General features: G+C 42.7%; 2 protein-coding genes across 4 annotated transcripts in view; one reads left to right on the top strand and one right to left on the bottom strand.

Moving 5' to 3' along the window:
* The first annotated feature begins 1 nt into the window (after window position 1).
* Window positions 2-12,395, top strand: abcg5 (ATP binding cassette subfamily G member 5). Its single transcript, XM_014179968.3, has 13 exons — window positions 2-311; window positions 1,073-1,194; window positions 4,211-4,347; window positions 6,589-6,687; window positions 6,832-6,964; window positions 7,771-7,910; window positions 8,043-8,172; window positions 8,270-8,483; window positions 8,737-8,942; window positions 10,121-10,259; window positions 10,735-10,920; window positions 11,145-11,257; window positions 11,478-12,395. The coding sequence occupies exons 1-13, from the start codon at window positions 16-18 to the stop codon at window positions 11,657-11,659; spliced, it is 2,097 nt and encodes a 698-aa protein (XP_014035443.1). The 5' UTR covers window positions 2-15; the 3' UTR covers window positions 11,660-12,395.
* An 8,421-nt stretch (window positions 12,396-20,816) lies between these two features.
* cep170aa (centrosomal protein 170Aa) overlaps window positions 20,817-27,893 on the bottom strand; it is a 65,941-nt gene continuing 58,864 nt past the window's right edge. For all 3 annotated transcript variants that reach the window (XM_014179957.3, XM_014179965.3, XM_014179966.3), the window contains 6 exons: window positions 26,775-27,030; window positions 24,566-24,776; window positions 23,888-24,144; window positions 23,690-23,783; window positions 23,514-23,565; window positions 20,817-23,328 (listed from right to left, as the gene is read on the bottom strand). In XM_014179957.3, coding sequence (XP_014035432.1) covers window positions 23,066-23,328; window positions 23,514-23,565; window positions 23,690-23,783; window positions 23,888-24,144; window positions 24,566-24,776; window positions 26,775-27,030 — 1,133 coding nt within the window. In that variant the 3' untranslated portion in view covers window positions 20,817-23,065. The remainder of the gene's footprint in view (window positions 23,329-23,513; window positions 23,566-23,689; window positions 23,784-23,887; window positions 24,145-24,565; window positions 24,777-26,774; window positions 27,031-27,893) is intronic.

Raw genomic sequence — 27,893 nt, 5'->3', positions numbered from 1 at the left:
AAGAGCCCTGTGTTAATGGTGTTGGCTCCACTGTCACAACGTAATGCTGAATGGCCACAAACAGCCGACTACAGAAAGAAGACGCACATAGAGACAACAGATATTTGTGGCTTGGATGAGCAGAGCTGTGAAACCATGATGAATGGGTCCTACTCTATGAAAGTAACACCAGAGGGGACAGAGAGCAGGTCTAAGGAATCATTTAAGTTTGTGTCAGAGAAGAGCGTGGTGAAGAGGTCTGGACCAGAACCCTCTGACCAACCGCAACCCTCCTGCTGCCTGAGCGTTAGCCACGTCTCCTACAGCGTCAGGTAAGCTAATGCTATTGACAAGATGGAAAGATGTGTTACGAATGTGATGCGGGATATCACTGTCCCTTGGTTTGGAACTGTGAATGAACTGTTAAAACAATCTTACGGATTGTGCCTTTAAACATTACAGTTAGGTCATACTCTACATAAGATAGGGCTTGTTATACCAGTAAACAGTCGCATCAAGCGGCAAGATTTTGTACTTGAACATACTATTCTGGTACAGTAACAGGGAGGTAAAAATGGAAACATTGTATCTGCTCATCTAAAGCAGAGCAGCAGTGCATGTCTAGCAGTGCATCTCTGTATCTACTGTGCAGATCATTACATGAATTGGGTCGTTCCTACAAAATGGGTAGTGTAACTTGATTTTTTGGGGGTCGATTTCACCTAATTTTTACATTCTGTAATGAAGAGCACATGTTCAACCTAATAAAAAATATGTTTTCCCATTTTAATTTACTATAGTAAGTGCTTATTAAGTGCCAAATAAAGTAACAGGTTGACCATATCAGGGTTGACGATTTCATCTTAAATCAACCATAATTCACCTTTATTAATTTCAAATGTTCCATGTGGTCTATATTAAAAGGTACTTCATTTAATAATAAAATTATATTTTAAAATTCAATATTGGTGCACAATTTGTACTTATGATATTAAATGGGTCCAAAAGGGACACATTTCGTGGAACGAGCCAATTATACTCATAACACAGATTCAGTAAACTTTGTGTGTGTGCGTGCGTGCGCCCTTGTCAGTGAGCGCGTGGGGCATTGGTGGGACCTCGCCACCTTCAAAAAGAAATGGACCAGACAGATTCTCAATGGCGTCTCCTTCCATGTGAACAGTGGGCAGATCATGGGAATACTGGGGAACTCAGGTGGGTAACACAAACACACCACTACAGCTGACAGGCAATGAAGAACAAAATACTCAGTCAATCTGGTCTCAGAGCATAATGTATTATATGCTACTAACATCCGTGCCAATCCGTTTAGTATGATACAGTGCCTTGCAAAAGTATTCATCCCCATTGGTGTTTTTCCTATTTTTTTGCATTACAACCTGTAATTTAAATTGATTTTTATTTGGATTTCAGGTAATGGTCAGACACAAAATCGTCCAAATTGGTGAAGTGAAATGAAAATAATAACTTGTTTAAAAAAAAAAAAAAAGACAGAAAAGTGATGCGTTTTTATGTATTCACCCCCTTTGCTATGAAGCCCCTAAATAAGATCTGGTGCAACCAATTACCTTCAGAAGTCACATAATTAGTTAAATAAAGTCCACCTGTGTACAATCTAAGTGTCACATGATCTGTCACATGATCTCAGTATATATACACCTGTTTTGAAAGGCCCCAGAGTCAGCAACACCACTAAGCAAGGGCCACCACCAAGAAAGTGGCACCACGGACACCAAGGACTTCTCCAAACAGGTCAGGGACCAAGTGACAAAGATCAGGGTTGGGTTATACAAAAAATATCAGAAACTTTGAACACCCCACGGAGCACCATTAAATCCATTATTCAAAATTGAAAGAATATGGCCCCACAACAAACCTGCCAAGAGAGGGCCGCCCATCAAAACTTACGGACCAGGCAAGGTGGGCATTAATCAGGAGAGGCAACAAAGAGACCAAAGATAAGGCTGAAGGAGCTGCAAAGCTCCACAGCGGAGATTGGAGTCCTGTCCATAGGACCACTTTAAGCCATACACTCCACAGAGCTTGGCTTTACAGAAGAGTGGCCAGAAAAAAGCCATTGCTTAAAGAAAAAAATAAGCAAACATGTTTGGTGTTCACCAAAAGACATGTGGGAGACTCCCCAAACATATGCAAGAAGGTACTCTGGTCAGATGAGACTAAAATCGAGCTTTTTGGCCATCAAGGAAAATGCTATGTCTGGCACAAACCCAACACCTCTCATCACCCCGAGGACACCATCCCCATAGTGAAGCATGGTGGTGGCAGCATCATGGGGGATGTTTTTGGGAATGTTTTTCATCGGCAGGGACTGGGAAACTGGTCAGAATTGAAGGAATGATGGATGGCGCTAAATACAGGGAAATTCTTGAGGGAAACCTGAGATATGAGACTGGGACGGAGGTTCACCTTCCAGCAGGATAATGACCCTAAGCATACTGCTAAAGCAACACTTGAGTGGTTTAAGGGGAAACATTTAAATGTCTTGGAATGGCCTAGTCAAAGCCCAGACATCAATCCAATTGAGAATCTGTGGTATGACTTAAAGATTGCTGTACACCAGCGGAACCCATCCAACTTGAAGGTGCTGGAGCAGTTTTGCCTTGAAGAATGGGCAAAAATCCCAGTGGCTAGATGTGCCAAGATTATAGAGACATACCCCAAGAGACTTGCAGCTGTAATTGCTGCAAAAGGTGGCTCTACAGAGTATTGACTTTGGGTTGGTGAGTAGTTATGCACGCTCAAGTTTTCTGTTTTTTTGTCTTATTTCTTGTTTGTTTCTATTTTCTATTTTAATTCCAGGTTGTAAGGCAACAAAATAGGAAAAATGCCAAAGGGGGTGAATACTTTCACAAGCTAATGTATGTTAGGCTACGTTACATTGGCCTACCAATGTAATAACAGTCGTACAATATAATATGAATTGTAAGACATATCGAATGTTGCGAATTACAATTTGTATGATATGTTACAAATTGCAATTCGTGCTAAAATGCTAAAGTGGCCCGTGATAAGATTTGTCTCACAACATTTGGGTTGCTAGACGTTTGCGTTATACACCTACCCATCCACCCCACAACCACCCTCCACTCATTTTTGCCTTAAGTAACCTACTGTCTTATCGAACATAATATATACTGAACAAAAATCTTAACATAACATGGAAAAATGTCTATGATTTTACTGAGGTACAGTTCATATAAGGAAATCAGTGAATTGAAATACATTCATTAGGCCCTAATCTATAGATTTCACATGACTGGGCAGGGGCACAGCCATGGGTGGGCCTGGGAGGGCATAGGCCCAGCCAATCAGAATTAGGGCTTTATTACAGACAGAAATACTCCTCAGTTTCATCAGCTGTCTGGGTTTCTGGTCTCAGATAATCCCGCATGTGGAGGTCCTGGGCTGGTGCACGTGGTCTGCGGTTGTGAGGCTGGTTGGACGTGCTGTCAAATTCTCTAAAATGACTTTGGAGGTGGCTTATGGTAGAGAAATGAACATTGAATTATCTGGTAACAGCTCAGGTGGACATTCCTGCAGTCAGCATGTCAGCACGCTCCCTCAAAATCTGTGGCATTGTGTTGTGTGACAAAACTGCACATTTAAGAGTGGCCTTTTGTTTTCCCCAGCACAAGGTCCACCTGTGTAATGATCATGCTGTGTGTAATGATCATGCTGTTTAATCAGCTTCTTGATATGTCACACCTGTCAGGTGGATGGATTATCTTGGCAAAGGAGAAATGCTCACTAACATTTGAGATAAACAAGCTATTGGGCGTATGGACAATTTCTGGGATCTTTTATTTCAGCTCATGAAACATGGGACCAACAGTTGCGTTTATACTTTTGTTCAGTAAATCATAATAAATGTGTCAAATAATTTAACGTAACGCAACATATACTATACTAAATGGAGTGGCATAGATTTTAGTAACATATAATATGTTTTGCTCTGAGACCAGACTGTCAGAGTAATTTGTTTCTGGGTGCCGAGACTACTAACATAATCAGTAACATAAAATATTTACCACAGTGGAACATAAATGCACAAATCATACCTGACATAGGCTTACAGTACAGTTTATGGTACAATGCCTCCTCTTACCATGCAATCTATGTAAAATACTGTACTACCGCACAATCATATTTGTCTCATCCTGTGCTGCCCTTGGCTTTCTGTGTGTGCCAGGCTCAGGGAAGACCACTCTCCTGGATGCTATCTCTGGGAGGATTGGAAACTCAGGGACTCTTCTGGGAGATGTGTCTGTCAACGGGAGGAAGCTGAAAAGAGAGCAGTACCAGGATTGTTTCTCCTATGTGCTACAGGTAAACACACACAAACAAAGTAATACAGTCTCACCTCTCACTCACTATTCACAGACCGCCATAAATATTGTTCTTAGCTTATCATATTTGCTAGCTGTATAAAGTTCAAGCTGGCTGACATTACGTTGAGCTTTGTCCGTAAACTGCTGCATGAGAAAGTGAGAGAGAGTGGGTGAAATACGTGGCATGGGGTAAATAAGAATCCACAAAGACACTCCCTCCATCAACTCTACTCACTTCAAGTAGGGGATGGGTGGCCAGCCAGGGTGGAATTAACTGGAGTTACAGATAGCTTCTACATACAGTAATCTTTCTCTGGGATGTTCATGTGTATCCACAGCTAAATTAAATCACTGAGTTTAGAACCCAGTCCTTTGAAATAATCTTTCCTTTTACTGCAGATAAAATCCTCCCTGCTCACCGGGGCCATAAACTAATCCAGTCATTAAATTTCCCTCCTAAGCCTTGGATGAGATGATGATATTAAATCGCACAGTAATTAAGAAGAGGAGCAGGAGAGTTCATTCACGCACGCACTCACCCATGCATCCACGCTCATACCCATGGTGCGGGAGCACATCAAAGTTCCATAATCCAGTAGGGCTCTGCTGTCAGTCAATCATTAAAACTTAGCCCATTCAATCTATGTTAGGGGCACACAATAAACAGAAAGAGAAAGACAACATTATACAGCTGCCATACATACACACAAAACTCTCACAGTTTACCTCACCTTTAACACGGATCACTTGGGTAACAGACAGTCCCCTACGTCTGTGCAGAGGTAGGTAACAGACAGTCCCCTACGTCTGTGCAGAGGTAGGTAACAGACAGTCCCCTACGTCTGTGCAGAGGTAGGTAGGTAACAGACAGTCCCCTACGTCTGTGCAGAGGTAGGTAGGTAACAGACAGTCCCCTACGTCTGTGCAGAGGTAGGTAGGTAACAGACAGTCCCCTATGTCTGTGCAGAGGTAGGTAACAGACAGTCCCCTACGTCTGTGCAGAGGTAGGTAACAGACAGTCCCCTACGTCTGTGCAGAGGTAGGTAACAGACAGTCCCCTACGTCTGTGCAGAGGTAGGTAGGTAACAGACAGTCCCCTACGTCTGTGCAGAGGTAGGTAGGTAACAGACAGTCCCCTACGTCTGTGCAGAGGTAGGTAGGTAACAGACAGTCCCCTACGTCTGTGCAGAGGTAGGTAGGTAACAGACAGTCCCCTACGTCTGTGCAGAGGTAGGTAGGTAACAGACAGTCCCCTACGTCTGTGCAGAGGTAGGTAGGTGCAGAGGTAGGTAGGTAACAGACAGTCCCCTACGTCTGTGCAGAGGTAGGTAGGTAACAGACAGTCCCCTACGTCTGTGCAGAGGTAGGTAGGTAACAGACAGTCCCCTACGTCTGTGCAGAGGTAGGTAGGTAACAGACAGTCCCCTACGTCTGTGCAGAGGTAGGTAGGTAACAGACAGTCCCCTACGTCTGTGCAGAGGTAGGTAGGTAACAGACAGTCCCCTACGTCTGTGCAGAGGTAGGTAGGTAACAGACAGTCCCCTACGTCTGTGCAGAGGTAGGTAGGTAACAGACAGTCCCCTACGTCTGTGCAGAGGTAGGTAGGTAACAGACAGTCCCCTACGTCTGTGCAGAGGTAGGTAGGTAACAGACAGTCCCCTACGTCTGTGCAGAGGTAGGTAGGTAACAGACAGTCCCCTACGTCTGTGCAGAGGTAGGTAGGTAACAGACAGTCCCCTACGTCTGTGCAGAGGTAGGTAGGTAACAGACAGTCCCCTACGTCTGTGCAGAGGTAGGTAGGTAACAGACAGTTCCCTACGTCTGTGCAGAGGTAGGTAACAGACAGTCCCCTACGTCTGTGCAGAGGTAGGTAGGTAACAGACAGTCCCCTACGTCTGTGCAGAGGTAGGTAGGTAACAGACAGTCCCCTACGTCTGTGCAGAGGTAGGTAGGTAACAGACAGTCCCCTACGTCTGTGCAGAGGTAGGTAGGTAACAGACAGTCCCCTACGTCTGTGCAGAGGTAGGTGGGTAACAGACAGTCCCCTACGTCTGTGCAGAGGTAGGTAACAGCTCCAACTGTTTAACACCTGTTGACCATTTTACAAAGGATACATGGTGCTCTGAGTAGAAAACGTAAAGTTCACTATACAGTGCATACACAATACATGGACTACTAATATTTTGATCTCATGCCTTCGATCTGTCTTTCTCCCTGGCTTTCTGTCTTCCCTCTGTAGAGTGACAACCTGTTGAGTTACCTGACAGTGGAGGAGACTCTGACATACACAGCCCAGTTGGCCCTGAGACGACACTCAGCAGATGTCATCCACAAGAAGGTGTGAATAGTACAGACTATAGATAACCTCTAGACCAGGGCTGGCCTACAACAGATACACATTAAGATATCTTTGATTTCTCAAGCGATTCTGGTATCAACTGTGATAAGTTGTTGACCCCTGACCACTTGGCCTGGCCTGCAGGTGTTGGCAGTGATGGCGGAGCTGAGTCTCGGTCACGTGGCCCACAGTGTGATCGGAGGACGCATCTTCCCAGGGATCTCTGGGGGAGAGAGGAGGAGGGTGTCCATTGCCATGCAGTTGCTTCAGGACCCCAGTGAGTACAAAGAAGCTGTCTTTGGTCATTGCCTGTGCATAATTTCAGGAGACAAGCATGTAAATACCCCTTAAACAAACACACAACTATACCGTACATTACTAAAATATGTGTAGAAAAATACAGGCTATTCTACAAAACCAAGAAAACACATTTTCAATATCATGGATTAAACTGTGCCTTGTTAGAATAAGAGTATGTCACCTTGAGCGAAGGAAAAAGTTGATCATCACAGAGTTCAACCACTTCTGAGCGGCTAACAATGGGACCTGTGTCTAATAATAGACTAGAAACAGAGAGGGATGGACAGAGGGGTGATAAGAGAGGAAGAGATGGGGGAGGGTAATGAAAGGCAGGGTTATTACACACTCAGTATTAAGCTGAGTGAATCATGTGGGGGGTCCCAGGTGGAGTTTATCAGGGCCTGAGTACCCACAGGGGGTGAGAGGGTCTCAGTCCTCATTCGGATTAGACGGAGCCCTCTCCACCCAAACACTAGGCCACATTAATGAAGGGTTCCCATCCGCTGCCTCGCCAATCAACCAGGAAATGAATTAATCATCACACAATTAATGCATCTGTTAATTCCACTCATCCTTTTTAAAAAGGCAATCTTTTAATTGTGCTAATTGGATAAATTAACAGAAAAGAACACACTTATCTCAAAGAGTTGCCCCTTAGAGGGGGACTGTGCCATTTAAAAAAGTTCAACTCTGTTTTTAAAAGTTAGAATAAAATTGATGTTGAAGTTTTTTCTATGTTAAATATTCCGATGTGTTACTTTGGGACATGTGATGTCGTTTCAGAGGTCATCCTTCTGGACGAGCCAACCACGGGCCTTGACAGCATGACGGCCAATCAGATTGTTGTTTTACTGGCTGAGCTGGCCAGAAGGGACCGCATTGTCATAGTGACCATCCACCAGCCACGCTCTGAACTCTTCAGGGTGAGGGAAAGAGAACAAAGCTGCTTTGTGTTATTCCCTTACGTTCAGTGATTATGTCAATTTTACAGATTATTTTCATCCCTGAGATTTGTCTGTTGATGCATTATACTCTCTGTTATGTGTGTTCCCTAGGTCTTCAGTAGAATAGCCATAATGAGTAAAGGTGAGCTGGTGTTCTGTGGCCAGCCTGGAGAGATGGTGGACTTTTTCAGCGCATGTGGCTACAACTGTCCAGAATACTGCAACCCCTTTGATATCTATGGTACAGTAATATATTAACTTCACACAATGTATTCATGTACCACCCCTATCTCTCTATTGACTCTCCCGCCTGGTCTGCCCTATGGATTGACCAACAGTGGATCTGACGTCAGTGGACACGCGCTGCAGTGAGAGAGAGGCCACCACCTACAGCCGCATGCACGAGATCACCTCGTCCTATCAGGACTCAGAGATCAATCAGAGCATGCTGAGACAGATTGAGCAGAGTTGCCAGCGAACAGACAAACCCAGCATCCCCTTCAAGAGCAAAGAGTCACCCAGCGGCCTGGCCAAACTGGCTGTGCTTCTCAGGTCAGAGGTCAAACTACTGTGCTGCGTTTGATTATGAAGGTAAAATAAGTCTATGTTTTTTTCCTAAGGGTATAGTAGCCTATGATGAGGTAGTATGATGCCACTACCTCTGATTTACTGTCTGACTCCGTCCTGTCTAACCTCCATCGTCTCCAGTGCTGTCTGCACTGATCTGGCTTCTGGCAACGCGTGTCGTGTTAGAATGACGCCACCTGACGGAAGACAATGGTCTAACCTTTCTCTCTTTCTGTAGGAGGACTGTGAGGAACCTGTCTCGAGACAGGATGGGTGTCCTGATGCGTCTGTCCCAGAACCTCATCTATGGCCTGTTTGTGGCCTTCTTTGTCATGAGGCTGGACGATGATATCACCAAGGGAGCGGTACAGGACCGGATTGGCATCATCTACCAAGCTATGGGGGCGTCGCCTTACACTGGCATGCTAAACGCTGTAGCTCTGTGTGAGTTAGCTTGTTGTTTCTTACACTGGCATGCTAAACGCTGTAGCTCTGTGTGAGTTAGCTTGTTGTTTCTTACACTGGCATGCTGAACGCTGTAGCACTGTGTGAGTTAGCTTGTTGTTTCTTACACTGGCATGCTGAACGCTGTAGCCTTGTGTGAGTTAGCTTGTTGTTTCTTACACTGGCATGCTGAACGCTGTAGCTCTGTGTGAGTTAGCTTGTTGTTTCTTACACTGGCATGCTGAACGCTGTAGCTCTGTGTGAGTTAGCTTGTTGTTTCTTACACTGGCATGCTGAACGCTGTAGCTCTGTGTGAGTTAGCTTGTTGTTTCTTACACTGGCATGCTGAACGCTGTAGCTCTGTGTGAGTTAGCTTGTTGTTTCTTACACTGGCATGCTGAACGCTGTAGCTCTGTGTGAGTTAGCTTGTTGTTTCTTACACTGGCATGCTGAACGCTGTAGCTCTGTGTGAGTTAACTTTCTGTTTCTGCATGGTCTATGTCTGAAATGGCACCCTATTCCCTGTAATAGTGCACTATTTTTGCTGGCTCTAGAGTAGTAGATAATCACTCAGTAAGTCTCTCATTTTCAAAATCAGATCAGGCTGATTTACAGGCTACTATTGTACACCTGCGGAGAAACATATTGAGTTACAATAACATCAAAATGGTCCAATGTTGTCAAACCATGCCTGCGTAACATCAACTGCCTATGTTCTGGTCACGTGGACCTTATTTGGTGAGAGGACACTGACTAGGAACTTTTCTCCAGATCTCAATGGAAAGTTCAATGAACCCTCCTATTTTACCCCGTCTCCTTCCATCCCCTATCTCACGGAGTAGCGATTAGGGATATAGAAGGAGATAAGGCACTAGGCCAAGCGACTTAAGGGCAACCTCGAGTCAATAAGCACCTAAACAGCTGTAGATAGTGGCAGTCGGTTTATAATGTTTATCTGTCTTGAACTTTGGGATATTTAGTAGCCCATAGGCAAAGCTACTTTTAGCACACACATCTCTGTGCTGAAATGACATTATACAAGAGAAACTAATACAATCAGTGTTAGAGTTTAATGGTAAAACAATTCAAGGTATCCTTGGAATATTTACCTGGATGCAATAGCAGGGGTTGTGTTCATATCATAATCACCACTGCCCTAATGATGCTGTCGTCTCTAGTTCCTGCTCTGAGGGCCATGGCTGACCAGGAGAGTAAGGATGGCCTGTACCAAAAGTGGCAGATGTTCTTGGCCTACATCTTCCACATCCTCCCCTTCAGCATCATCAGCGTGTTCATCTTTTCCTCCTTCCTCTACTGGTGTGTGTGTGTGTGTGTGTGTGTGTGTGTGTGTGTGTGTGTGTGTGTGTGTGTGTGTGTGTGTGTGTGTGTGTGTGTGTGTGTGTGTGTGTGTGTGTGTGTGTGTGTGTGTGTGTGTGTGTGTGTGTGTGTGTGTGTGTGTGTGTGTGTGTGTGTGTGTGTGTGTGTGTGTGTGTGTGTGGATTCTTCTATCCTTGTGAGGACCTAAAGTAAAACAAGTCAAATTCTCCCTTATGGGGACATTTTCCACATCCCCATGAGAACAAAGGCTATTTTAAGCTTAGGAGTTAGGTTTACAATTAGGGTTAGGTTCAGGGGTTATGGAAAATAGTATTTTGAATGTACATTTATTTTAGGTCCCAACGAGGATAGAAGAACATAACGTATGTGTGTGTGTTTACCATGTAGATTTGCATTCATGGTCTCTCACACGTGATTGTGTGTCCATGCATGGGTGTCTCTCTCTCTCTCTCAGGACGGTGGGGATGAACCCAGAGATGTGGAGGTTCCTGTGTTTCTCAGCAGTGATCCTGGTGCCCCATCTGGTGGGTGAGCTGCTGACCCTGGTCCTGATGGGAGTGGTGCAGGACCCCAACATGGTCAACACAGGAGTGGCGCTGCTCAACGTAGCTGGAATCATGGTGGGCTCCGGATTCCTCAGGTCAGACCACTACTAGGAAATATGGACTTGTGTTTTCAGTGTCTAATTGTCATCCTATTGTTTTACATATCCTTTAACAATTCCCTTTAACAATTAATTTGGTAAATTATTGGTACTGGTGAAGTTTTATGTGTTTGTGCATTGGCTCTCATAACCCCTCTCAAAGTTGTAAACTATGGACCATATTTAACTAATGGTCCTGTTCTGTTTTTCTCCCTCCATAGGAGTTACCAGCAGATGCCTGTGGTGTTCCAGTGGCTCAGCTACCTAACCTTTCAGAAGTACGGATGTGAGCTTCTCATCGTCACAGAGTTCCATGGCCTCAACTTCACATGCAGTAAGACTCATACCAAATCTTTCTCCAGTTGACGAAGCTAGTGACACCAGTGTCCAAATGAATCAGGAGATTCTGTGATCAGTGCACTGTAACAGTATGTAACATCCCAATCAGGTTGCTCTAAAAAGCCAATGTCAAGACTCATGCATATTATATATCGGCTGATCTTTACAATGAGTCTGGGGTTGATTACTTCTGTCTATGTTCTATGCCGGTACAGGCAGTATACCTCTGCCAGGCGCCTGTCTGATGACTGATGGAGATGACATCATAGACCAGGGTTACCCAGGAGCCCTGGACCGCTACACCCTGGACTTCCTCCTGCTCTACTCCTTCCTGCCTGCCCTGGTGCTGCTGGGAGTCATCAGCTACAAGATCAGAGACTGCCTCGTCCAACACTGAAACAGACACTGACACCAACATGGAGACAGAAAGGGGTGTGGGAGTGCTGTTGTTTGGGCTAGTGGTACTGTAAGCACAACCTGCACAATATACCACATACTCAGTGGCCAGTTTATTAGGTACACCACCCCGTTCACGAAAATGGTTCGCTCTGACAGAAAGTGAGTCACGTAGCTTGCTATATAAAGCAGGCAGACAGGCCAATGAGTGTATATTCCCCAATGGCAGGGGTTCGAACCCTTGGTCCACCACTTTCTATGCAGTTTACCCCCTTCCATCTGTCTTCAAACTGTCTAATTGAAAGTAAGAAACACAAATAAGGAATGGAGTTATATTCCCTGCCCATTTGGGGAAGGGAGGGGGGGGCATTTCTGCTGTTATTGAATACTGGACTTCTTTGGTAAAGTCTGTCCTGTAAAGACCGCCATGGAAGTGGTTCTTGAGTTGGACTATCACATTTACTAGGAGTGTCATGAGCAAAGAAAGTGATTGGTGTAATGTCGGTATGGTAACAAATCTAGTGAATGATTCTCTGACACACTGTAAAGAAGTAATACTACTGTAATACTGTTTTTACTTTAGAAATAAGGTATATTGTTGGATATGTGTTTTCTACGCTTGCAGAAAGTGACATGCCAGTATGATGGGATGTGTTGATCTCATTATTGTTGTAAAAATGTCAAGTAAATGTATTTTTCTAAATAAATGTTTCTAATGAAAATACTTACAATACAAACTGTTGTGCTGTGTATGTGAATAGGAAAATCAATGTATGAATCCAATACAATTGATATGAAACATGTATTATATAGTAAGTTCTACAGTATATCGTAATCAGAGCATTTCTCTGGGTATATTAAATGACCGTACAGGTGTCTGCCAAGTCTGAAGTAGAGGGTAAAGTCTGTCTAAGCTCCAGAACATTCTGTTGTTATGTTCTCATTGGCTGAGAGGTGATGAGTCTATTAAGTTAGGTCTCCAGTTCTAAGACTTAGACACGTTCCTCTTGTACTGGTCCAGTTTCTTTAGACAAGAAAGAGGCGACAACGTTATCATTGTTTTGGGTTCATCCTATATGGTTTTCACACAATCGTATAGATCATATAGTGTTAAAACCATGTAAGGATACGGTTAGACTCTAGCTTGAAATGTACTAATTCAAATCAAATCAAACTTTATTTGTCACATGTGCCGAATACAACAGGTGTAGACCTTTCCGTGAAATGGTTACTTATAAGCTCTTAACCAACATTGCAGTTCAATAAATAGTTAAGAAAATATTTGCCTTTAAAAAAAAAATAAAAAAGTAACACAAAATAACAATAACGAAGCTATATACAGGGGTACCGGTACAGAGTCAATGTGGGGGGGTACAGGTTAGTTGAGGTCATTTGTACATGTAGGTGGGGGTAAAGTGACTATGCATAGATGATAAACAGCGAGTAGCAGCATTGTAAAAACAAACGGGGCAGCTCGTCAGGAATCAGGAAGTCCAGGATCCAGTTGCAGAGGGGGGTGTTTAGTCCCAGGGTCCTTAGCTTAGTGATGAGCTTTGTGGGCACTATGGTGTTGAACGCTGAACTGTAGTCATGTTACCATACTAGAACGCATTCATGACTTTACATGTATAAAGAATGTATATATGTTGGAATCAATGAAAGATGGATGGGACTAGGAATATGGAAAGTTACTGAGAGTAGAAGCTCATATTCTGTTCCATATTTCTGAGAAGAGAGGTGAAAGGCAATTGTTAGTCTCTGACAAGGCAGGCTGCGGAAATGAGGAGGAGTGAGGGACGCGTCTCAAGGTCAAATCAATAGATGAATTGAGAAGAAACCTCTGGGAGGGGGGCCAGAGAGGCCCACCACAATGTCTCCTGCTGCAGTATTATCTCACACATACATTCCATGTCCACAAAGGTTTAAGTAACAGGCAGCGCTGTGACTACATCAGTGAGAGGAACCAATTAAATTCCTGCCTAGCAACAGAGATATATTGGTTGTCTAGATAAGGGGTTGACCACGCCTATTATAAGGTTATAAAAATATGTGCTTGTGTAATCATGCCTTGTCTTTGCAGCTGTATGACCCAGTGGGTTAATAAACTTGGTTTGAGCTTTTTCTAGTTGTCCGGTTGAGTTTTTACTCAGTTTGTTCAGAACCTAACAATACCATGCAAGATGACTGTCAAACGATGTTACCTGGTATAACAGAACACTGAGCTCAGGGTCCAACTGGTACAGATTCATTTAGGTGATAAACTTGACACATGCATTTACGTCATTTATGACATTTATTACAAAGACTCAATCAGTAGTGCTGGTAAAAACATATAAACTCAGTGTGACCCGGGCCAGAACGGAATTCTGACCTCGTAAAAATCCATCTGAACCAAGTTCCAGCTAATGGCTCTGTCTGGATTTCTAGACGATCAAGGCACGTGTTTGAGTCTTTAGTATTCACATTCTCTATATTGGCATGGAGTCAGTACCCCAGTCTCTCAACTCCTATTGGCTGACTCCACCCACCATATGATCCCTGCCCAATAGGAGTGCTATCTGAGCTGAATCAGGTGAGGGACAATAAATAAAACATCATGTGGACACTTGGCTGGAGCCAGAAACACACCAGAGGTTATTTTAGTTCAAACGCCACAGTGGCACATGTGTATCTAGCTGCAGCCATTCCAAGGGTTATCGTTGCACATTAAAACAGTTATGATCAGACAATTACACATGGATTATTACAGGGCAACCGCAATGCAATGTAACTGGGGTTACTAGAAGACAAGTAGAGATGGTTGAGCTAGATTAGAAGAACATGATAATCTTGACAATTACAGCCCGACCGATATGTTTTTTGGGGTCTGATACGGTTATTTTGGGGACAAAACGATAATATTGGTGAACCGATATATCGGTCGGCTCTATTGACAATCTCCATGGACCTTGACTGGTCCCATACAGTGTGTGCTGTAGCCAACTCTTCTAATCATTTTCTGATCTTTTTCCACTTTAATTGCTCTTTTGACTGATCAGATCAGCTCTTCTGTCAATAATTGGGCAAAAGATCAGAATTGGGCTGCCTGTGTAAATGCAGCATAACAAACACAGAAAGTTGGCTAAAGCACAAACAGACTGGACCAACAGGCTAACAGGGGCCATTGGAGTTGAGACAAGGTTCATACCGTGTCTTTCTGGGCCCTCATGGAGACAATCTGTAGTTCACTGTACTGTAGGTCCTTGGCTGGGTTCTTCAGCTCTTTGTGGTGCTCACTGGTGCAAGACAGGAGTAATAGATTAGTATCACACACACATTGTAACGTGATTGTGTATGGGTGTGCAGCAGTGAGTGTATGTGTGAATGAGAGGGTGCTTGTCCATAGTGCAGGAATTACCTCAGGAGGAAAAACGACCTTGAACACTTTCTTCCACAGATCTAGAGGGTTTTTAGCATGCAGAGTCCCAGTGTCAACATCAGTAATTGGGGGAGAACCTGGGAAGTAGAGTGAGATCAAGTGTATCATATTAAAATAACAGATACAGTAAGACCACGGAGCTGATCGTGGACTACGGGGGGGTGCACACCCCCATCCACGTCAACAGGGCCGCAATTTGGCATGGTCCCTCAGATCCTCAGGAAATTTTACAGCTGCACCATTGAGAGAACCAGTCAGGATGCTATCACCACCTGATATGTCAACTGTACTGCCCTCAACCGGACGGCCCTACAGAGGGTGATGCGGACGGCCCAGTGCATCACTGGGGGCGAGTTCCCAGCCATACAGGACGTACATGACAGGCGGTGTGTGAGAAAGACCCCAAAAAATTGCCAAAGACCCCAGCCACCCCAGACATGGACTGTTCTCCATGCTGCCGCCCGAGAGGCAGAGCCAGTACATCAAGGCTCAGACCAACTCCTATGCAGCTTCTATCCCTTGGCCATAAGAGTGTTAAATGGCTGACAACTACTGCTTTCTCTCTGTCACAGACTATCCACACTGACTCTATGCCCATTCACAGGTCTCTACCCACTGACACACACACCTTCACTATCACTATCACTCTTACTCACACACACACACACACACACACACACACACACACACACACACACACACACACACACACACACACACACACACACACACACACACACACACACACACACACACACACACACACACACACACACACACACACTTACAACCATACGAACACACCCCCTGCTATAATGATTATTGATTTGATTTATTACTACCCCTACGCCGCTGTTCATTGATTATTATAAAAAATGTTTTTAATGTAACCTTTATTTAACTAGGCAAGTCAGTTAACAACAAATTCTTATTTGCAATGATGACCTAGCCCAGCCAACACTGGGCCAATTGTGCACCACCCAATGGGACTCCCAATCACAGCCAGATGTGATTCCGCCTGGATTCGAACCAGGGACTGTAGTGGTGCCTCGTGCACTGAGATGCAGTGCCTTAGACCGCTGCACCACTCCTGCTACTGTTCACTATTACTCCTGTTTATATGTATATATTACTATTAGTATATTACCATAAGTATTTATATATCCCGCTACCAGTCACTTTTCAGCCCTGTTTACATGTATATCCTACTACCAGTCACTTTTCATGTATAAACCTACATCAACCACTCGTGTACTGGTTCCGACCTGTCTATATTCACATTTTTTTTATGTTTTCCCCCCCTATTTTCTCTTATCTGTATCATTAATACTATCACTGAGTTGATGGGATAGAGCTCTCAAGGTAAGAATTTCACAGTACTGTTTTACACCCGTTGTATCCCATGCATGTGGCGAGCAAACTTTGAAACTATCATGAACACTGTTGGAGGTAGGAACACAAGCATTTCCCTACACCCGCAATAATATCTGCTAAAAATATGTGTATGTGACCAATACAATTTGATTTGATTTGAACAGTACAGCACTAACACTGCAGTACTGAATGTTACCACAAGGGGAGGCTAGACACAACACAGTTCACATATCTGGCTGATGAGTCAGTCCCAGCAGGAATGATCCGAGGCTTACTGAGATCAGAGGACATGGATTTCCGGTCAGAATAGCAGGAAACATGTACATCTGTGTTAATGTTGAATGACAGTTGTAATTCATTATACTGGGCCTAAGTATTGTGCTCTGAAATGTTCTGAAACATTGACCAACTGTGGCATTGATAGACAACAAATGCTAGTTGTGTGAATAAGCTCTTAGTTTTGGACATCAAGCTCTCAGACTTGCTGCTGTTGAACAGCAGGTGGAAGGCTGGACAGATGTCGAGGCAAAGAGCATAAACCAATGAACAGTAGATTTAAAGACAGCATTGTGTGATTAAACTTACTGTACCAAAATCCTCATTGCATTTGAGATACTTGTTTGATATAGCCTACAGTGAAATACTGATATGCAAAGGCACATTGGCAACGGCGTTGATGACTATTAGGCCTACAGGTCTTACCATCAAAGAAGCTGCGTAGTAATGGGCAATAAACCGAAGGGTCTTGCAGATCACTTTCCTCTCCTCAGAGTCAAAGTCATACAAAGAGGATGTATTCATTCATCAAATATGCTCACTTTTCACAAAACATGAAATCAATAGAAATAGACGACAATTGAAAACACAAATCTTAACAGCTAGATTCGTCAGGGTGAATATTGTTTTTCAATGCCTTTATGCTGAGTGGTAGAAGTAGAAAACACATCTCACCTGAAAGATATCAAACTTGCTGCCGAAAATCAGCAGTGGAACAGAGAAGGGGTTGATCAGCTCTCTGTCCTGTGCACCTTGTGCTGGGGACAATAAATGGCTACTTTAAAATGTGCAGTTTTGTCACAAAACACAATGCCACAGATGTTTCAAAGGTGCATGCAATTGGCATGCTGACTGCAGGAATGTACACCAGAGGAATGTCCACCAGAGAATTGAATGTTCATTTCTCTACCATAAGCTGCCTCCAGCATCATTTTATAGAATTTGGCAGTACATCCAACTGGCCTAACAACTGCAGCCTAAATGTAACCACACCAGCCCAGGACCTCCACATTTTACTAGGCAAGTCAGTTAAGAACAAACGCTTATTTACGTTGACGTCATGCCCTCCCAGGCCCACCCATGGCTGCACACCTGCCCAGTCATGTGAAATCCATAGATTAGGGCCCAATGAATTCATTTCAATTAACTGATTTCCTTATATGAACAGTAACTTAGTATTTGGATTTTGGCCCACATTTTGCTAATTTTGTCATCTACGAAGCATTTGATCTCAACACAATTTTCTGTTTCCAAAACTAGAATCTGTTATGAACAGAGTTGACTAGGTTTTGTAGACTTTACCTTTCGCCAAAGTTTCAAAAAATGGTGGTCTTTAGTTGTGTAAGGCTGAATTTGAGTTATTGCACACGCGCACTTCACAGAGTAGGCGTTCCCTAATGGAAATATGCAACTACATGCTGGAATTTATGGGATTATAATGATGACACTACTAAATTTGTATCTTGAATTTCGTGGTCGCACATTGAGATGCGTTGTTGCAAGTACAATTCGCAAATGTGTAATTACATTTTTGCAAGCTTGTGTCATGATGTGTGAAAGATTTAACAACGGTCGCAAACTTGTAACTTGACATTTGAATACATTAAATAAGATTTGCAAGTATAATTTATTTTCAGAATTATTACAAGTCCATTTGCGAGTATTTAGAATCTACGAGCGCTCAGAGTTGTGTCACGGTTGTCACGTTACCAAGAGATATTTAAACTTGTAAAACGTTTTGTAAATTTGTAGACAGATATTTGCAAGTGGAAATGTGATTGGCACTCTGGACCTTTTATTCCTGACCAATCAGTCCCCTCTGCCAAAACCACAACCGCCTAACCATTGGCTGGATTGTTCCATCAATCAAATCTCCGGAAGAAGCTCCCAATATGAGCAAGAGAGGATTAGGTAAATTAAACGAAAACTATCTACTTGAAAGTAATCGTCTTTTTTATCTGTGTTCATCAATTGTTTTGTATGAAAAGGCATGGCAGTAGTTTGTTAATCATGTCGAATATAATGGTACATTTCAGACCAGTGTTAACTAGCTGGCCTCTGATATTCATCCTAGTTTTACTATGAACTGGCAGCGAGGGTAAAATGAATACAGTACCAGTCAAAAGTTTGGACACACCTACTCATTCCAGAGTTTTTCTTTATTTTACTATTTTCTACATTGTAGAAAAATAGTGAAGACATCAAAACTATGAAATAAGACATATGGAATTATGTAGTAACCAAAAAAGTGTTAAACACATCAAAATATATTTTATATTTGATATTATTCTAAGTAGCCGCCTTAATGACAGTTCAAAATGCAGAAATACAAATTGTTGAAACGGTTTGCTCCCCTTTCTACCAGATGTGACATATAGGTCACATTGCATAACTATTGCTAGGAGTGTTGGTTTATTTATTTATTTTACAAATATGTTATTTGGGGTCTCCTTGGCCAGTCCTAGTCACTGCTTAATTTTCATTCAAGGAAAACTGGGTCCATGGGATAAAATGGTTATAGTTCAAAAAGTAAAAACAGTATCAACAATCTTTTGACAAACAATCTGTGTTCAGTCCGTTTGTACAGTGCCTTGCGAAAGTATTCGGCCCCTTTGAACTTTGACCTTTTGCCACATTTCAGGCTTCAAACATAAAGATATAAAACTGTAATTTTTTGTGAAGAATCAACAACAAGTGGGACACAATTATGAAGTGGAATGAAATTTATTGGATATTTCAAACTTTTTTAACAAATAAAAAAATGAAAAACTGGCCATGCAAAATTATTCAGCCCCCTTAAGTTAATACTTTGTAGTGCCACCTTTTGCTGCGATTACAGCTGTAAGTCGCTTGGGGTATGTCTCTATCAGTTTTGCACAATCGAGAGACTGAAATTTTTGCCCATTCCTCCTTGCAAAACAGCTCGAGCTCAGTGAGGTTGGATGGAGAGCGTTTGTGAACAGCAGTTTTCAGTTCTTTCCACAGATTCTCGTTTTGCATTGTTGCCAAAAAGTTTGATTTTGGTTTCATCTGACCAGAGCACCTTCTTCCACATGTTTGGTGTGTCTCCCAGGTGGCTAGTGGCAAACTTTAAACACTTTTTATGGATATCTTTAAGAAATGGCTTTCTTCTTGCCACTCTTCCATAAAGGCCAGATTTGTGCAGTATACGACTGATTGTTGTCCTATGGACAGAGTCTCCCACCTCAGCTGTAGATCTCAGCTGTAGAGTGATCATGGGCCTCTTGGCTGCATCTCTGATCAGTCTTCTCCTTGTATGAGCTGAAAGTTTAGAGGGACGGCCGGGTCTTCGTAGATTTGCAGTGGTCTGATACTCCTTCCATTTCAATATTATCGCTTGCACAGTGCTCCTTGGGATGTTTAAAGCTTGGGAAATCTTTTTGTATCCAAATCCGGCTTTAAACTTCTCCACAACAGTATCTCGGACCTGCCTGGTGTGTTCCTTGTTCTTCATGATGCTCTCTGCGCTTTAAACGGACCTCTGAGACTATCACAGAGCAGGTGCATTTATACGGAGACTTGATTACACACAGGTGGATTCTATTTATCATCATTAGTCATTTAGGTCAACATTGGATCATTCAGAGATCCTCACTGAACTTCTGGAGAGAGTTTGCTGCACTGAAAGTAAAGGGGCTGAATAATTTTGCACGGCCAATCTTTCAGTTTTTTATTTGTTAAAAAAGTTTGAAATATCCAATAAATGTAATTCCACTTCATAATTGTGTCCCACTTGTTGTTGATTCTTCACAAAAAATTACAGTTTTATATCTTTATGTTTGAAGCCTGAAATGTGGCAAAAGGTCGAAAAGTTCAAGGGGGCCGAATACTTTCGCAAGGCACTGTAGATGCTAAGTTGGTTTGGTGTTTGTAGCTATTCAAGAACAGTGGCGAATCAAAATATTTCCCATTCAAGCCTATGGAGCTTTTATGAACCTTTAAATGAACAACCACACCTCAAGTATTCCAGACCGGTCTGCCTGTTTTAAAGTTTGAATGGCATTTCTAGCTTAACTAATTGAATACCAACTGATTTTGTTTCTCCAGCTAAAAGAAATGTAAATCGGGGAAGGATCAACACTTTTTATTTTATTGAAAATAAGTAACATATGTAAAATAACAAAAAACACATGAATTGCAACAATAAAATACATTGAATGAACAACAAAATAAATAAAATTGCGGTTTATACAAAACATGAAACAGAAAAGTAAAACACTGATAACAAATGTGTAAACTTTAAAAATAACCCCCCAAAAAGTGTACTGAGCACTTCATTTTTCCCATTGCTTTCTTTTTTTTAATTTCATATACTGACAAACATGAAGGTTATGGTTAAGATAGTGTACTGAGAATAGCTACACAGAGGCAAGGCATCTAATTCCGAAATCTGTGTTGAATTGAGGTTTTTGGTTTTGTCCTTTTGTATCCAAAAACCACTCACGGTGACACTTGAAGAGCCTTTGACACATTTCATATTTTCTCACACTGCAATGTGCAAAATTATATAATTTCAGCCCACTACTTGATGATTACTCATAATTTAAAAAAAATGCCGTTCTACTATTCAAACTGGGCACTTAGTGACATCAAAAGTCTGTATACAAAGCAGAAAAGATGGAGAGCATGTCTTCTGGTACCTAACTTCACTATTGCTTAAGTGTCTAAATACTGTTGCACTATCTTGAATTATTTTATACTACAACACATAACTTTACATGGAAAGGCTTGTACAATGGTCAGGCTAACCCTCCAAAAAGGAACTACAGAGAAGCAGCAAACTCAATGAGGAGGTCTAGGTCTATACACACATACCGTATGAGTACATGAAAACATCCTCCCTTATGGAAATGTAGAAGAGTGAGCGATTCAATGTCAGTAAAAGGCTTGCTAAAGAAATCAAATGACTTATGATCATCATTCATACATGAAGTAATGACAGTGGTTACAGCGAATGAAGCTTTGACAGTAAGCTCTTTGCAGTAATGTTGTCTGATACAATTTCTAAAAAACGATGTAAAGTCCTTGTAAATAAACACTAAACAGACAGAGGCCCCTTTGAAAGAAGACCCACCAGCTTTCTCCAACCAAGGCCATTCAGGGTGGACATCTTGTAAACTATTATGGACTCCAGAAAAAGAGCATGTTACTGTATGAAGTGTTACAGTAAATAAGGCTGATTCAATACAGCCCAAGCTGAAACAAATAGGGTCATAGTCAGATTTTCGTTTCCACTTCCAGTTTGCAAAGACACCACATATCAAGTAATGCAAACCATATGAAATATGTCACTCAGGTCAAGGACCAGGCTTAGGCTACATACAAGCAGTACTGTACTGTAACATAGTCTAAAACTGTACTGTAACATAGTCTAAAACCGTTTCAAACAGTATCAAAATGGTTTTGTGTGAATTGCATATCACCATAACAATGTATTTGATTCGCTGGGTACATAATTGCTCAGAAAAGTTGAAATTCAGTATTTTAGTCAAATGTGTGCAGAAAACAGATAGAAAACATATTACCAGCAAAACAGATAAATTGCCATTCAAAATACAATACGTAACATTTCTTGAGTTTGCTCCACAGTACACTTATTTCACTTCAGGAAACTTGGCTCACATTTAAAAAAAAATCTGTACTGTTAGCTTTGGTAAGTTTAATTACTATTGTAAAAGAAGAACATTTGTTTCCTGAAAGCAATTGTTTTCATACAATCGACAACTCCTACTAAATTAGTATGATTAATTTCGATGACACAAACAAGAAAGAGAACGCTCTACTCAGTCGATCTTGATACTAAATGTCAATGCTACTTGTTGCGACACAAATACAAAGTGTTCACTGTTTAGCTGGTGCCAGTACGAAGGGTAAGAAGAAAGATGGGGAGGCACTCTAGAAGTTGTCTTTACTATAGGGTGTGTCTGTGGCCAGTTTGCATGGAGGAGGATGGTAAACCAAACTCCAGAATGCAAATATGCCTGGCTAGAGGTCGACCACACACATTGCTGACTGCCACTCCTCTGTGTGTATCGATTGATGCGAGCTGCTTGACTTAGTGGTGTTGTTCATGTCCATTGACTTTAATAAATAATATGCCATTTAGCAGACACCTTTACCCAAAGTGACTTAGTCATGCGTGCATGACTGTACGTCTAAAGAGAAGGGAAGAAATCCTGCTTAAGGCCTGTCCTGTTGGGTTCTGACATACAGTAGACTATAGGATGGTGGATCTTCATTCAGAAAAATTCAGAAAGAGGGGAAATTGTTCTTTGAGGCGGGTGTTCTACACATGATGCAGCGCAGAGGCTGTGAATGTCACTTCTGGGGGATGGCACTCTCTTCTCCACTGGGGTGGATGCGGGTGAATTGCAGGCCTCCCAGGTCTCTGGCTGACCCAGACCCTGACCCCTCAGTGGGGGCTGAGGAGGCGGTGTTGCCCCTGGCTGAGACTGTGGGGCCTGGGAGGGCCTCCTGGGGCCCCTGAGAACCAGGACTGGGCTTGGGTGTAAGGGGGCTGGTCAGGCCAAGGCCACTCAGGGCATCCAGGGTGCCGTCAGGATCCACCATTACATTTATCACTGAATGAGAAATACAGGAGATTGGTTCAAATGGATGAGCTTGTGTTTGATTGGGATCATACAGTATATGATAAAGCAAGTGGAATGTATGTAGTGAAACTATATATGTGTTTATAAGTCTGAATCTATTTGCAATACTACTGCCCACAGAGTCTTCTTAGTGGTGGTCTACCATGCTATCTTACCTTGTAGCTGCTTCTCTACTCTCTTCAGCTCCACGAGGATAGAGGAGATCTGCTGTTCCAGGAGAGAAAAGGGGAAGGCAGTGACACGAGAGAGGAATAAAAGGTTGCTTCGTTATGACAATCTATGTATAAAAATAAATAAGGAAAAATACATTTATAACCTGTTTCTTCCTTACCTTGTTAGAGGTTTTGAGAAGTGGTATGTCGCTCTCAGATCGGAGTTTGCTCTCAATCTCATCCCAATTCCTGTCCTTGTCTTTGAACAATATTCTGGAAAAATCATAGACCATAAAGTTGCTTTGCTTAATATCTCCTTGATCTCTTGTGAATGTCAGATATACAGATATAAACAACTTATAGAGCTTGATTGTTACCGTATTTTTCCTGCTGTTTTATCAACAGACTGTCTGATTTTAGCTGACAGCTGAGAGACAGATGTGAGCAGTAGACTGTCCACCACCGCCTCATCCCTGTTCCATGTGCGTCTGCGGAGGGCAGAGTGGGAGTCCAGGCTGTCTGGGGCGCGGGGACGGAGCTCCACAGGGCGTCCGTTTATCTCAGGGGCCTTGTTCTGCACCATGGGAGGGATCTTCCTGAAGTTGAGACTCTCGTCAAAGACACGGTCAACCAGCTGTGAGGGGCAGAGGAAGACCTTGTTGGTTATATGAGGCAGCTGTATGATTGTTAACCATGAATGGAACATTTACACTGTATCTTCTCTGTATGAATGTATGTATGCTATGGCCACTAGATTATCATAGTTATGAGTTACATAGTTATGAATTAGGTATTAAAGAAGTTAGCAGAGAAAGGTCAATGAAAGCTTGTTAAGAGAATGCAAATACACCTTTTAGTCATATCTGATCAGTATACAGCAGTAATACTCAAAATGGGATACAAGAAATGCCAGTTCACAGTGCAAGTTCACAGTCCACACCTTCGACAGCAGATCAAAGATAAAGCGACGCTGAAGCAGAAGCCATTGAGCATTAGTAGTTTAGAAAAGGAAGGAAGGAAGGAAGGTAGGAGAGAATAAAGTAAAAGTCAAGCACCTTTTGCATGCCCTCCTGCGTGCGGCCTACCTCTTCGCGGGTATCGATGGCGGAGCCGGGCGTCGTGGCGGCGGTGCTGACCGTGGTGCTGGGAGCCGTGCCAGAGGAGCTGACCGAGTCGATCTCTCCGGCCACGTCGTGAATCTCCCGGGCGAGGATGGCCAGGTCCTTGGCCAGGTCTTGACTGATCCTACGCACACAGGGAAATAACCTATGATACATCAGACGTGCTTCTGGAACTGGGCAGAGAGTGACACTTCCATAAATCAGTACACACAAACAGATATCTCACAATGATATAAACCAAGACTACTCATCAGACATTGAGAAACGTCTGCATGTCAGCCTCAACAAGAAGCAATTAGTTTAATGTATAATGAACTGACACAGCACAGCACATATAACCATTCTACATACTGTCCACTAGATGGAGGGAAGACCATTTTCAATGTGAATGAACAATATTCACTTGTAAATGATCATATCCTTTGCAAGCATTTTATGCAAGGAACCTGAACTTCCAAAATGCTTTACTAAGAGCTGCTTACGATAACATAATATTGTCCTCCGTTACTTTAAATTTCCTTGTCTGATGCGTAAGAAATTCCTTGTGCTTGCTCTATGAGGCTGGTTGAATCAATCCTTTTCTCACTGCTGTCTGCTCAGTTCAGTCTCCCTGTGACTACTAGGTCAAGTGGAAGATATGCAGGATGAGGAAGGGTGCAGGGAAGAGGAGAGAGACAGTGACTGATGATAGACCAACCTTTCCATGCAGGAGAACACAGGAGCTCTATGTCTAAGATGGTATGGTTCTATCTAATGACCACCATACTGTGTGAAAGTCCCAGCTGAGTCGGGAACCATTTATTACAGCCTCACAGAACAGAGTCAGTTAAAGTGGACTAACTAAAGATGACCATTGTTTGATCAGAGAGAAAACACTAAGCCATTCATTGGGCAGCCCTATCTACAGATAGTATCTTATTTACCAATTGTGCCATGTCCATGAAGCATATAAACTGAACTTCCTTGTGGATTCAAATAACAAATATTTGTGATATGAATGAGTAAAAGTAGATGGATTCTTGCGTGTGTGTTTGTGTGTGTCCCAGCTAGCACATTTGGTTCAATGGAAGTTGTGGGAATGTATGTTTTTTGTTTCCCATTAGTTCTGGGAATAAAGCCATAAGTTTCCAGACCGGTAAAACTTAACGTTTTTTTAAATGAACGTTTTGCCTGTTCTGGGAGTGTACATTTTTAGGTTGCAGGGAGGTTCTGACAACATTTTAATATGGTTCCCTGAAAGTTTACGTTCTGAGAACGGAAATGAAAAAGGTAATTAAATAATGTTCTGAAAACATGTTTCAATAATGCTTTTAATAATGCTGCTAGCTTAGTTTGGGTTAACTGTTTTGAACTCCATGTACAGATAGGGCACATGGAAATTCATTTGCTTAGGCATCAGTCATATTTATTTTTTATTGTGGCACTGTTTCGGTGAGATTCAAACCTATGATCTTCTATTATCTATCCATGGAATTACACTGCGCCACCAGGATGGAGCTCACATGTCATGTTTTTTTAATTCATACAAAACAGTTTATTTTAGTCTATTCAAACACACCCCATTTTAAAGGAAACAATCACTCATTGAGATCAGGCGTGGCCAATTAGTGGGTGCAGCCAGCTCACCTGAACACACTTAACAACATAGGTGGGAATTTCAGTACTTCAGCATAACGTTTTCTACAGGTTTCCTTATGGTTCTATTTAAAGTAATGTTCTGAAATTGCTCTGAGAATGTTAAGAAACACCTTCTGTGGGAATTTCAGTTCTTCAGCATAATGTTTTCTGCAAGTTCCTCAGAACACAAAAAACATTAGTAACGTTCAAAGAACGTTCTAAGAACGCTATTTAAAAATATGCATTCCGTTCTCAGCTTCAACAAAACTCTTCCCATCTTCTAAGAAACACATGGTTCTCAGAACATTATGTACTAGCTGGGTATCCTGCACCATTCCCAGAACGTTGTGGGAAGGTTGTATGCAAAATAACCATAGGACAACCACGCTCTCACCAAGCTCTAAGAAACATATGGTTCTTAGAACATTATGCGCTAGCTGAGGTGTGTGTATATGTGTTTGTGTATGTACCCGTGCAGTCTTGTCTATGCATGTGTGAGTATGTATAAGTCGGAGTAGATGAGTACCTGGCAATCTCCTCGCTGTGAGCAGTCCAGTCCTTGATGTACTCCTCCTGCTCTCTCATGCGGTGTTTGAGGACCATACCTCCAGGGCCAACCTGACCAGAGTTAAGGCTGCTGGTGGAGCCCCCTAGTCTGGTACCCCTCAGGACCGAGTGGGGGCGCAGGGGGCGCCCGGGTTTGGGGGAGTTCCTGTTGGAGCCAAACTCCTCCTCTGAGGTGGATCCGTACTCTGGGGGCAGCCGTCTCCACCTGTTAGAGGCTAAGGTCAGGGAGAAAGATATAGTTATCAAGAGATCATTTGTGTTTTGTTTGAAGTTATTTGACTCACTAAGAAAGCACCGGATGCTCACAGTGTCTAAAGCATTCTATCTTAAAGTTAAAGCCAAGCAGATTTCTGTAACTCTGAACTCTAGACAAATCATAGACAAGATATTCTGTAGGCTGATAGCCTGACATGAGGCTGGTGGAATGTAGGCTGATAGCCTGACATGAGGCTGGTGGAATGTAGGCTGATAGCCTGACATGAGGCTGGTGGAATGTAGGCTGATAGCCTGACATGAGGCTGGTGGAATGTAGGCTGATAGCCTGACATGAGGCTGGTGGAATGTAGGCTGATAGCCTGACATGGGGCTGGTGGAATGTTGGCTGATAACCTGACATGAGGCTGGTGGAATGTTGGCTGATAGCCTGACATGAGGCTGGTGGAATGTAGGCTGATAGCCTGACATGAGGCTGGTGGAATGTAGGCTGATAGCCTGACATGGGGCTGGTGGAAAGTGGTCTGATGGTGGAAATGTATATGGTTTTAACAGTGGCACATAATCAGTGAAGGTATACTACGTGCTCTCTCCCTCTAGCTAGACAATTGAACATATATTGTTATAGTAAGTTATAGTATTGTCGGACGTGGCCACAGTGTCCCCCGACCCCCCCTGACTCAGCCTCCAGTATCTATGCTGTAATAATCTATGTGCCGGGGGGGCTAGGGTCAGTATTTCTCCTGTTTTATCTGGTGTCCTGTGTGAATTTAAGTATACTTCCTCTAATTATCTCTTTCTTTCTCTCTCTCTCTCTCCCTCCCCTCCCGGAGGACCTGAGCCCTAGGATCATGCCTCAGGACTA

This window comes from Salmo salar, chromosome 28 (genome assembly GCF_965601325.2).
Source record: "Salmo salar chromosome 28, fSalSal1, whole genome shotgun sequence".
In the NCBI taxonomy this organism is placed as follows: Eukaryota; Metazoa; Chordata; class Actinopteri; order Salmoniformes; family Salmonidae; genus Salmo; species Salmo salar.
The sequence above is the reverse complement of the archived record's forward strand: the minus strand, read 5'-3'. Positions and strand labels throughout refer to the sequence as shown.

Excerpts from the sequence above, each read along its gene's own strand:
- abcg5 (XM_014179968.3), top strand. The coding sequence starts at position 16 with ATGGTGTTGGCTCCACTGTCACAACGTAATGCTGAATGGCCACAAACA. Across the intron at positions 8,484-8,736 it reads AAACTGGCTGTGCTTCTCAG|GAGGACTGTGAGGAACCTGT; the intron begins GTCAGAGGTCAA and ends CTCTTTCTGTAG. Across the intron at positions 11,258-11,477 it reads TGGCCTCAACTTCACATGCA|GCAGTATACCTCTGCCAGGC; the intron begins GTAAGACTCATA and ends ATGCCGGTACAG.